At 43.6% G+C, this 12367-nt stretch overlaps 2 protein-coding genes across 2 annotated transcripts; one reads left to right on the top strand and one right to left on the bottom strand.

Annotated features, from left to right (window-relative positions):
- The first annotated feature begins 3689 nt into the window (after window positions 1-3689).
- Window positions 3690-8943, top strand: LOC120709569 (IAA-amino acid hydrolase ILR1-like 1). Its single transcript, XM_039995237.1, has 5 exons — window positions 3690-4156; window positions 5208-5333; window positions 6369-6683; window positions 7286-7414; window positions 8156-8943. The coding sequence occupies exons 1-5, from the start codon at window positions 3803-3805 to the stop codon at window positions 8567-8569; spliced, it is 1338 nt and encodes a 445-aa protein (XP_039851171.1). The 5' UTR covers window positions 3690-3802; the 3' UTR covers window positions 8570-8943.
- Window positions 8944-9270: 327 nt separating this feature from the next.
- Window positions 9271-11042, bottom strand: LOC120709568 (serine carboxypeptidase-like 50). The gene has a single exon (XM_039995236.1). It carries the CDS (start codon window positions 10904-10906, stop codon window positions 9485-9487), a length of 1422 nt encoding a protein of 473 aa, XP_039851170.1. The 5' UTR covers window positions 10907-11042; the 3' UTR covers window positions 9271-9484.
- Window positions 11043-12367: the final 1325 nt, after the last annotated feature.

The raw sequence follows: 12367 nt of genomic DNA, 5'->3' as shown, positions 1-12367 counted from the left end.
TTGGAACTTGGAAGCTTCATTCTCTTGGCGTCTGTCTTTGGCTTCAATCATCAAGAGCACAGTTGAAAGAAAACTGAGCTACGTTGTCTTCCTTAAAATTTCTGGGGATCTACCCCCATATCGGCACCACAGTTTAACGTTGTGGTCTTGTATTGTTTGCAACTTTGTGGGGTTGAGGTGATAGGCTTGTTAAAAAAAACTACATTCATTTTTGGTTAATTCTGTATCACCTAGAAATTTGATGTCTATTGATCGTATAAAAAAGCACGATTACATAACTCAAAAATTGAAATAGTATTTAAAAGTAAAGTGAAACAATTATCTTTTTTTTATGAAAAATGACATTTCTGAATTTAAAATTTAATGAACCACAACAAAGAGAAGTCGTATATAAAGTTATCCTACTTGAAGTCTTGAGACATTTGCCTAACTTGGATATGACAAACAATACATCAATTTTCCAAATTCCAATCATTTCATATATTCACATAATCAAATCTTATCTTAGACTTATCACATAATCAAATCTTATCTTAGACTTAGGGTGGGTTTGCACGATTTTATCTAACGACAGGAATAATCCTCCTTAGCAAAAAAGAAAAGATAGACATGAATCCTGCTTATTTGCATTCCTTATAGGCACATGCGACTATTATTTGCGTCACGCAAGGAATTCGTTTGCCCAGTTGATTTGTTGATTGTTGAAATATAAAAAATGATCCCAATAAACCTACAGTATGGATATAATTTTTTATTCAACTTCTGAGACGTTCAGTACGACTCTAGACTATGAGGTACAACAGCAGAAAACCCGCGGCGATTCTATTTATCGCTCGCGCTAGCATACCCAGATTTACTTGCACGCGCATAGCCAATTTCAGCTTTTTTCCATTAACTCGTTATTCTTTCTTTGTTTTCTATTCCACGTTACTTGGGTCATCAAATAAAAGGTTTAGAACACTTTCTTTCCCGAAACTTTAGTTTCTTGTTCTAGGAATATTTCAGTTTGTTCTGCAAATTTTTTCTATTTTTATAGGGAATATTTTGTCTTTCCCTGTTCTTAAACATTTTCCTAAGAAAAATATTTTTTAGAAAACCTTTTGTTTTGGGATACTTTCTATTCTTGAATGGGAAATCTAAAATTGAAGTTTTCATGTTTCACTATCAAATAAAAAACTAATCAAATTATTACTTATTTTCTAATTAAATTGCATGTGCTAATGTTTGTAATCGATATATGGGCCAGGTAGTCTATTCTGTTGATATATGGACTGCGCGTGCAGCAACGGAAGCGGCCGCTTTGTGCCACGATTTGACAGCCACTCACGCATGGTTTACTTCTTTCTTTATTCCTTTTTAGTTTTTAATTATCCTCTAACACAGTGCATGTCCTGACTTTTTTTCTTTATGTTTTTATTTATTTTTCTATTTATTTCCATCATTTTTTCCATTTCTAGTCATTTGATCTGTTGTACATGGTTGAAAAGTGTGCATTTATTGATCCTAGACACTCGTGTAAAGTGTATTTGTGCTTCTTTTTCTTTATTTATTTTTCCTTTTTATCTATACTCAATTGAACGTATTTTCTTTCTTTCATTAGATCTTTATTTTTCCTTTTCTGCCAATTTTTGTTTTTCTTTTCTCCTTCTTTTCTTTTTCTTTGCTTTGTTTCCTTCCTAAATCATGTTTAGATATTCTTTCTTCAGACTTTAGTTCATCTATTTTTCATCATTTTTATTATTCATCTTTATTTTTTATATAATTAGATTTAATAGAATTGTTTTTGACCGTTTATAAAGTTAATGTTTCTAATCTTTTTTTTTTATTTTTTTACTGAGTCCGCCGATAGACTTCTTTTTTCTTTTCTTTTTAGTTCTTGTAACGTTTCTTCTTCTTTTTTCTATATTCATTTTATATTCTTATTTTGTCTTTTCATGACCATGTAGATATTTTTATAGATAGCAATATTTTGTTCTGTGTCCACAATATAATTGTTCTAGGTGTATAATTTATTTGTCCATTTTGTAGATTAAATTATTTGGACACGTTGACTTATTTGTTCGCGATATTTATTTTCCCTTATTTAGCCTACACATCAAATGTCCGCGATGTTTAATATTTTGTTCATTGTACATGATTATGGGTTTGTTTGTTTAATTTTTTTGTTTATAAAAATAATTATTTGTTCCCATTGTTCAAATATTTGTTCGCGGTATCCATAATTAATTATTTAGTGTTAAAGAAAATACTTTAGTACTTTGGGTATTAGCATTTGGATCCAAATACCTCATAAATTCCGGAGATAACATCAATGAGGTAGCACTTGACAACCATCATGACGGTCGATGAAAATGCAGGGGGGGCTAGGGTATACTCTAGCCTGCTCAATTCGTTGTGCCAAGGCACGAAGAGGCGACGATAAAAAAAAAAAGCATGAAGAGGCAAGCCAAAGTGGATGTACATGAATCAACCTTACCTGCGTGTAGTGTAACGAAGGTTACATAAGTGATTCGTTTCGAAAAAAAAGGTCACATAAGTGATAGGATAAGGGGTTATGGGAGTGTTTGCGAGTGAGAGGATCAGAGGGATGAGTGAGGGGCCGCTTCCCCTCAGGTTGGGCTTTGTTTAGATTGAGCCTAGACTAGGCTTACACTATCCATTTTGGACCAATATTCAATTACCCAAACACAATTCCTAACCACCACTTGAGTAATTTTCACTTTGCTTGCCACTCGATCTTCCTTTTTTCCCCCTATGTGATGGCGTTTGTGGGCCGTTTGTTTTTGTGTGTTTTTATTGTACTCCTGATTTCAACTCAATTTCTTTGTTCCGTGTTGGCGATGCTCTTCGTGAGCCGTCTGTGTTTGTTTTGTTGTGCTCTCAATTCATCTCGGCCCCTCACTGTCTTTCTATTTGTTGTATTCTACAATTCAATCAGCCAATTAGTCGTCCAAAAAATACGACGTAGGTCTACGAAATCTCATGCGAATGCGATCAAGCGAGCACACATGAAGGGATGGATGTGCGTAAGCGTAACAGAGAGGTGGGAAGAAGCGACACAAGTGTGATGAGTGGCCGTCGTTTACTTTCAGTTTTTTTGTTGTGCCGCAAATTGTCTTTTTCATTCTCCCAGATTTTCTTGTTGAGTATCATGCGGGTCAAATTTCAGCTGAAACAGAACTAAAATTTACTCGATTCTTACTCTGGTCTGTTGGCTTATCAGCCAACCAGCCAGCAGTGTCTTTTATCTCATACTGAATCAGCATCAACCACCAACTATCAGTAATATTTTTCTCACATAACAAATCAGCACCAGCCACCGGCCGCAGCCAGCCGTTCCTTATGCAAAGATGATAACTGATAACCAACAGCGCAATCTCTCCCCAGCTAGACACCATCTTCCCGCAAATGGCTAAACGACAAGAAACAGCAGCTCCATTGCCCAAGCCTGAAATTTGAGAATTGAGATGACTCACGAATCATGACACACCTGGTATCAAATCAACCAAACCAAAACGTCCTGAAACAAAAGACTGCCCAGAAAGGGTAATTAATAAGTAATCAAAAGAAGAAATGGCCTCACACACCAGCGGAGCGATGAAAAATCAGTTGCACGGAATTGGAAAAAATTGAAGGAGGAAAAAAAACAGAGGAAGAAAAGAAAATCAGGGGAGCGCCGCCCTCGTGTGTGTTTGCCTCCTCAAAAGCGAAGCCGGGCCTCGCTGTTCCGTCTCTCCCCCGACCCTCCGCCTCATCGGCGAGCGAACTAACCAACCGCGCCGCAACCGAACCGAGCCAAACCATGGCCGCCGCGCCGCCGCCCCTCCTGCTCGCGGGCCTCGCCCTCGCCGTCATCGCCGCCGCGGGATGGCCCCCGGCGGTGACGGCGGCGCTGGAGGACCCCGCGGGGCTCCTGCGGCGGGCCAAGGAGCCGGCGTTCGCGGACTGGATGGTCGGGGTGCGGCGGCGCATCCACGAGAACCCGGAGCTGGGGTACGAGGAGTTCGAGACCAGCGAGCTCGTGCGCCGGGAGCTCGAGGCCATGGGGATCCCCTACAGGCACCCCTTCGCCGTCACCGGAGTGGTCGCCACAGTCGGCACCGGCGGCCCGCCCTTCGTCGCGCTGCGGGCGGATATGGACGCGCTACCCTTGCAGGTATGTCGCCGCCTTCGTTTTCGCCTTCGGTTGCGCTGGCTCTTGCCTGCTACTTCTCCACTGTGTTGAGTTGCTCTGCTTCCTAATTTTGCTGTGGACTGAAGAAAATAGATATCGGTTTTGCTAAGAATAGAGCGGGCCTTCCTTGCCTCCTTGGTCTATTTATCGAATTCGTTCCAGTCGCAAGCCTCAAAATTTATCTTGTACTCAGTAGTGTGCCCATTTAGTTTATGGACCCCCTTGCAAAGTGGAAACTGCATTTCGTTCAATACATTAACGGTGTTAATTTGCTATCCATTTAATAGTCTCTGCTAGCTATAAAACAACAGCCTGCATACTTGTATTTTAGAGGTCCTATTCCAAAATTTGACTTTTGTGGGTTGAATCAAGAGAAAAGGAAAACAGTAGATTCAAAGAACTTATGCGGTACACCGGAAAGCAACTACTCTTCCAGGGTTTGTGCAACCTCTGCAGTGGAAAGGACGCACATGTTTGCTCCTTGAAATTTCTGGCAGAGCAATACAAAGTAAGGCCTCAGGGTCATCTAGGCCAGCACGTGTGATATGGAACTGGCCTAGGGAAGTATCAAGTTTCCATGTATAGTTCATGGCAAACATCCTGGTAACAAAAGTGAGGAACAGGTGCTAACCTACTCCTAACTTGTTCCCTAGCTGTCCCTCCTGATTAGGAACACAGAAAAAAAGGGCTTTGGCTGCCTATATGCATATGTGACAGTCAAGTGAGTCTTCAATCACGTTGCACGTGGTGATTAGTGATGAGACAAATACGTCGATTGGATTGCATAATTGTTATGTGTTTCTTGAACTGGATCAATACATATATTATTTTCTGGTATAATAGGTCCATAATTCATACAATCGAATTGACTACTATTTCATATGCGGAGAGCTGCTTCTCAATTTACCAATCCCTAACTTCTAAACCTTGCATAGTATCAACTTTCAGATATTTATTGCTCTTCATTTGCCCAAAATGAGGTACCATTGGTTTGTATCTGTCCATCAGTTAAAATTCATGTATTGTTTTACAGGAAAGCGTGGAATGGGAGCACAAGAGCAAAGTTCCTGGGAAAATGCATGGATGTGGACATGATGCTCATGTTGCTATGCTCTTGGGATCTGCCAAGATTCTTCAAGAGCATCGTGATGAGTTGAAGGTTGGTTAGAGCAACACGAAATTGCGAGTTTCTGATTGTGCAATGACAATTTATGAAATAGTTGATATTTTCAAACTTGAGTGAGATGTCTCAGTTTTGAATTTAAATATGGATAAATCATTAATGGTTGAGGTATTGAGGTTTGCCAACAGTTGGATGTCCAATCCTTCATTTCAATAGACAGCCAGAGGCAGATATCTATTTGGCTATATAGTATTTTTTTGGGTTGCATATATTGATTCATGATTTACCTAGCACCTGTTCTGTATGGTTGTAAATGATAAGGGAACCCTTCAGGAAACCTATCAAAGATCTTTAACACTTGAATAGTTTGTTAATTAATGACAAGAGGATAGCCTTGAGAAAACCTATAGACAATTCTTAACACTTGTTTGTAGTGATCCTTTTGCTACTTTCGTTGCATTAAGCTACATGTTTTCAATCCTTTTGGAGATTTGGGCAAATGATACAAATGCAGACTCTGGTTTTCTGGCATTTTTTTCTGAAATAAAAATTGCTGTGAAATTCATTTCTCTGATAGTTATTACCAAATCCTAGTTTTTTTAACTCGATCCCTACGACCTCAGAGCTTTCTATGTTCTATCTACTGGTAGCTTGCTTATATTTTGCATATTTTAAATTGGGTGTATTCTGTAAGAGGTAGCTTCTTTTAGTCTTTTAAAGTTATTCATTTTCTATCTCAGGTTTTAAATCTGTGAAATGCAGTATATTGCCTCTCTGCCTTTTTATTGATCTATTCTTCGTTTCTTTAATTGTCTGTTGGAAATTTCTGTCAATTGCTTATGTAGCTCTTTGTAGAGAAAGAACGCATGCAAATTAGTCGGCCAATTGTTGATTTGAGTAATTATATTTAGACAGCACACAACTTATCCTGGTAGTCCACATTGGCCATTCTCCTTGAATCACTTAGTTCAGTTGCCTCCATATCAGTTATATGAATTGACTTGTAATTATTGAATTCTAATCACCTAGAAACATTTTCAATGGTTATGAATGTCTTGTTGATTACTGCAGGGCACAGTTGTCCTTGTTTTCCAACCAGCTGAGGAAGGTGGTGGTGGGGCCCAGAAAATGATAGAAGCTGGAGCTGTGGAAAACATAGAAGCCATTTTTGGGCTTCATGTAGCTGACTCTGTGCCTATTGGTGTACTGGCATCCAGACCAGGGCCTATTATGGCTGGGAGTGGATTCTTTGAGGCTGTAATAAGTGGAAAGGGAGGGCATGCTGCACTTCCTCATCACACTATTGATCCGATATTGGCTGCCTCAAATGTTATTGTGAGCCTTCAGCAGCTTGTTTCTCGGGAAGCCGATCCCTTGGATTCACAGGTACCATCGTAGACTTCACCAACTTAATTTGTTGTTGTATGCCATAAATTTCCAAGCAAGAAGCATGTTTTTTATGATCCTCTCTGTATCATCTATATGCTTGATATAGCCACCTTCCGTAGAAGTTACATGATGTACTGTTCTGTTGGTCTAAATTACAGAATAAGAATAGAACAAATTTTATAAAATGATTTCGAGATGTATTTGGGAGATATATTTAAAATTACTCAAGTTTGTGTTGAACTTTTTATCCTGCACCTTGCATTGAAACAACCTAGGAGGCCAGCCCGAATTTGCCTGTTACTTATTAGAACTAGGCAGCACAGATTGTTCTGAATCCAAATTACTGAATAATATTCAAGACTTAAGTTTTACACACTTATAAGTTGTTCAATAGGGGGGACTTGTAGTTCCATATGCAAAAATGGTTTTTCATCACAAGAACTATGAAAATTGTTTATTCAATATGTTACTCCCAGGACCCAATCGGTTTGTTCAGTGCACTGACTATAGCGCTTCCTCTATGTCGAACCTTTGGCAAGTTATCATTATTTACACTCCAACATCTAATTGTTTCCTTTGGGTCATCCTTTGTTCTGCAGGTTGTAACAGTTGGAAAATTTCAAGGAGGTGGTGCCTTCAATGTTATCCCAGATTCAGTAACAATTGGTGGCACCTTCCGAGCCTTTTTGAAGGATAGTTTTAATCAATTGAAGCAGCGAATTGAAGAGGTAGCAACATTAGTTACATTGGAACTTTGTATTATTCCTTTAATGGTCAATTTCTTAATTATTTTGTGCAACTCAGGCTCTCTTATAGAAACAAAAAGTACTCAAGACTTGTGTTAAATTAATGGCTGCTTGAACTTGCTGTTAAGACAGCCAGTCACTATAATTAACAACAATAATTATTATAAATAGATGAATTTGCACATTTTATCAATAGCTGTAGAGTAGTCGGTACTTGCAATTGGCACCTCATCTTCTGGGCTGTTACCTAGTTTAAATATATATATGCTAAAACCAAGGATATGATAAATAAGCTGGTGCACATCCAAAATTTGGCGCATGCCCTTATTCTCCATCTTTACTAGACTGTACTACTTCCAATTTGAGCACAAAGAGCAGTTCGTGATGCTTATTCTCTCATGAATAAGCTTAATACATGGATACAGGCCCACATGTAATTTGCTGTTTGAGCATGCATGATAGATTTTTTCCTTTCATATTTTACTTTTAATTTTAATGAAAATTACAGCTGTAGGCTTGTACCTTTCACCTTAATAATGTTTTAAGTGCACTCAGATGGAAGTGTCTGGGTCATAGTGGTCGGGACTCTTGGACAGACATCTCTTTTGTCCAAATTCCCCGCTATTCTCCTCAAAAGAGTTCTTGAAAAGTTTACTTCAAGAAAATTTCATGTGGATTGTCCTGCAGAGGATCCTCAGCTACTCTCTTTCTTTCATGTCCCAGGTCATTGTCTCTCAAGCATCCGTGCAGCGGTGCAGTGCTACTGTGGACTTCCAAACCAAGGACCGCCCTTTCTTCCCCCCAACCAGCAACAGCCCCAAACTCCACGATTTCTTCGTGAATGTGGCTAGTGAGATGGTTGGCTCCAAGAATGTGAGGGACAGGCAGCCGCTGATGGGTGCTGAGGACTTCGCCTTCTACGCTGATGCGATCCCCTCCACCTACTACTACTTTGTGGGAATGTACAACGAGACCCGTGGACTGCAGGCGCCCCATCATTCCCCCTATTTCACCATCAACGAGGATGCCCTCCCCTATGGCGCGGCTGCTCATGCAGCGTTGGCTGCTCGCTATCTGCTCGAGCACCAGGAGCCTGCTGCTACCCCGGATAAGGCGAAATCCCATGACGAGCTGTAGATAGTTACTGTCTGAATTCTGGTGAGATGCAAATGATAGCGAAAAATGGGTGCAATTAGATTGAGCCATTGAAGCTGAATTTTCGGCTGGTTGGCTTTATCTTTCGCCAAGTTATTCAGAAGATGTACAAAAAAAAAACGAGACGAAGAGGCAGACCGCTTCCCCGCATTTCACTTAGAAGGGAGCAGGGCTCGAACCCGGGTCTCCTGGCTGGGAGCGAACTCCACTAGCCAGCAGTCCGCGAGAGCGTCTGCACACTTTGATAATAATCGCTTGCTTGTCAATTGCATACTCGGGCATTATTTAGTGTGATACTGAAGTTAGCAAATAATCTGGGAAACACGGCTCTTCAAACCTGATTCCATTTCTTATCATCTGTGATTGCTTATGGCTCGTCCTGTCGTGCAGACAATGAATTGCCAGTATTTAACCAATTATTAGCTTTATTTCATAGATAATGAATCATACACAAACCTGTCTATAATAAATATTACCGTACTTTTTGTTAGATCAAATTATGAATTAAGCTCACTTATTTAGCAATAAGGTATATATGCGCTCCGATATATATTATGTCGTGTGATTATGATAGTTTATTTTTTATTACCTAATTTACTAAACCTGTATTTTAGATGAATTCAATTTACAATTACATTCACAAGCTCATAAAGGAATTATAGAGTCACTGATCAATTATAGGAGGCACAGAAACATGTAAGAAAATAATATTAAAAGCACTATTATCATCTAAGTTCTGTCAGTTTGCTAATCACAATCATAGTAGCTCTGCAGGAGTATATTACTGCCTAAATCCTCTATATCCCTCTCAGGTAAAATTATTGCCATATATGAGTCTCGAATCCAAGGCGTGCCCGCGTACTGGCACCACGAAGACACGGGCCGCATTGTATTGTCTTACGCCGCCGCGCCGCTGCCGAACAGGCCCTTGTCGAACACCCAGTCCTCGATCATCTCCTGCGCCGCGCGCCCCTGCGCCGCCGGCACCAGGTGTCCGGCCCCGTACACCGCCACGTGCACGAGCGCGCCGTACCTCTGCACGTACCCGGCGAGCCTCCCCCGCCCGCCGCCGCCGCCGCCGCCGCCGCTCGTCCGCCACACGGCGCGGTCGGCGTCCTGGAACGCCGGCAGCCCGTCCCACTCCAGCTCCCGCAGCCACGCCTCGGCGGCCACCGGCCCGTCCTGCACGTCGCGGATCCCCTCGTAGAGGAGGACGCGCGTGGACGCCCCGAGCAGCGCCTCCACGTCCGCCTTGGCGCTCTTCATCACGTCGTCGCGGAACGCCGCTTCCACCGCCGTGCTGACCAGCTGCCACGGCGCGCCCCCGGCCCGGGCGCCCAGCGCCGCCCTCACCTCGGGGTCGTTGAAGAGCTCCGCGGCGCCGGCGGCCACGGCCCCCAGCGGCGTGTCGACCGCCACGTCGAACAGCGACGCGAGCCCCGTGGCGTTCCGCAGCCACGACAGCAGCCGCGCCCGCGCGTCGGACGCCTCGCGCCACCGCCCCGCGCGGATCAGCGCCGCCGCCTCCGCCTGCATCGCCTCGGCCTCGCGCCTCTGCCTCGCGCCGATGAGCCCCATGAAGTAGGCGGCGTCGGCGTGCGTGGCCACCTGCGCCACGGGGTGGACCAGGCCGTTGCCGATGGCCACGCCCCGCAGGTTGATCCTCCGCTGCTCCGGCAGCTCGGGGTTGGTGGCCAGTATGAGCGACCCCGCCGCGGGGATGGTCTTGCCGGCGTAGCTCTCGCCGGTGAGGAAGAGCGGGCGAGCGCGGAACTCCGCCGGCTGGGCGGCGAAGAAGGACTGGAGCGCGGCGAGGAGGTGCTCGGCGACGACGGACTGGTTCGTGGGGATGGCGGAGGGGGACGGCGCCGCGCTGTAGCCGGTGCCGAGCGGGCTGTCGACGAAGAGGAGCCCGAAGCGGCGGTTCCACGCGAAGGGGTTGGGCGACAGGGGGGCGGAGCTGTTGCTGCGGCCGGCGGCGAAGGTGTAGGGGCCGATCTGGAAGAAGTTGCTGGCCAAGGAGGGGGAGCCGGGGCCGCCCTCGAGCCAGACGAGAAGCGGCGTGGAGGCCGGCGGGGTCAGCGGGTGGGTGGCCTCGTAGAAGGCGAAGTAGAGAGAAGCGTTCGCCGGCGGGATTGGGAGGTAGCCGGACTTGGTCGGGAGGGCTTCTCTAGGGAATGATACCGCCGCCGCCGCCGAGCCGGAAACGGCCGTGGCGAGGACAATGACGAGGAGGGGAAACGGCAACGTGAGAGGAGCTGCCATGGCTGGCGTTGCCTGAATGCGCTGCGTGCCTGTGCTTGAAAAGCTTTGCACCATCAGACTGAGCGCCCTAAATATGTTGGCTGAAAAATCATTGAAGCCTGAACCTGTCAAAATGAAAGTCCCAGACGCATTCTTACGATTCTGCAGGTGCGGCAAAAATCAATGCCAGGTGTGTGTTCAGTTCAGCTCATGACTATGAATGCAATTGTTTTGCGTTTATCAGTCAAGATCCCAAGCATCTCCTGTTGTTTTGCGTTTAAAGGAAGCTTCGCAGCATTACCAGATGACCGTGTACCTTTCTTATGTTCTAGTATTATCTACTAGCAAGTTTGACCTTTGAATTGTATGCATGTCAGAATTTGTATAGGGTGGAACAGATTTCAGATTTCTTACGGATAACAAAGTAGTCAGCTCCTTCTTTCCAAATAACCCAGATGGTCAACCATTCTGGTTGGCGAGAGCAAACATTTCTTCACTGGTCGGTGAGTGCAGACAACAGGTGGAAGAGGTCACCACTCTAAAGCTGGAATTCCACAAATTAGAGGCAAGAAAAACAGCGACGGAACGGAAAGACTTCGACACAACTATATACCATACTAGAGGGTTGTTTGGAAAGACTCTTCAAAACGGCATCAGTAGTGAAGCCAGAGCCGGTGAAGAAGAAAAAAAACTAGATTCAGCCCGCTTCTAGTTCGTTTTAACCCGACAGTTTCACAATACATTACCTCGATTTACGCAAAACAGGTGAAGCCGAAATCGTCCCAAACGGACCCTCGAATAAAGATATCCCATGGTTCATGTTACAATGGACTTACAAATTGATTAGTATAGTGGTTATAAGAGGCTCGATAGCATCTCAGATTCTGGTTTCAACTTCCCGTGGGAGCAAATATTTTAGAATTTAACATCATTCTGTTTTTAGTGGTAGGCGACGTTCTCATCAATAATAAGGTGTTTGTGGTGACTTCATCAATTTCGAAGATTTTTCAGTTCAGTCTTCGAAGATACTCATAGAGATAGGGTTTATGTACCTACTTCAGAGGTGTTGTGTGCGTACGTTATGAGTATGTGAGTTGTACTGTAATCTTAAAAAAAAATCAAATAACATGCGCTAGTACTATTTTTACTGCTAGCAAACAGCACACGTGCAGCTACTATTTTGGAATTTTGATCAATGGAGCTTTGAGCTGTCTACATAATTTTGACTTGAGTTTGTTTACTACTCGTAGTTACTACCGTTGGCCGAACTTGGTACAGCTATTGTCCAAGACGAGCACTCACAGCCGTAGCCATGCATAAGAAGCAAATATGGAATTGGATCGATTTGATTTGATGGCTTGCTCAGCATCAGATGGAGACCAGCTCGAAAAATCAACGGGAACCTTGGACAGAGGTCAGCACCTCCAATCCTGTGCTTTTGCTTCCTGATATTGTTTTTCTAATCCATTTAATTGGGGTTATCTATATCACACTCCAGCATTTTTTTGCAGTCTCCTACACTCAGTTTTTTTTCAC

The sequence above is a fragment of the Panicum virgatum genome, chromosome 5K (genome assembly GCF_016808335.1).
Source record: "Panicum virgatum strain AP13 chromosome 5K, P.virgatum_v5, whole genome shotgun sequence".
NCBI classification, from domain to species: Eukaryota; Viridiplantae; Streptophyta; class Magnoliopsida; order Poales; family Poaceae; genus Panicum; species Panicum virgatum.
The sequence above is the reverse complement of the archived record's forward strand: the minus strand, read 5'-3'. Positions and strand labels throughout refer to the sequence as shown.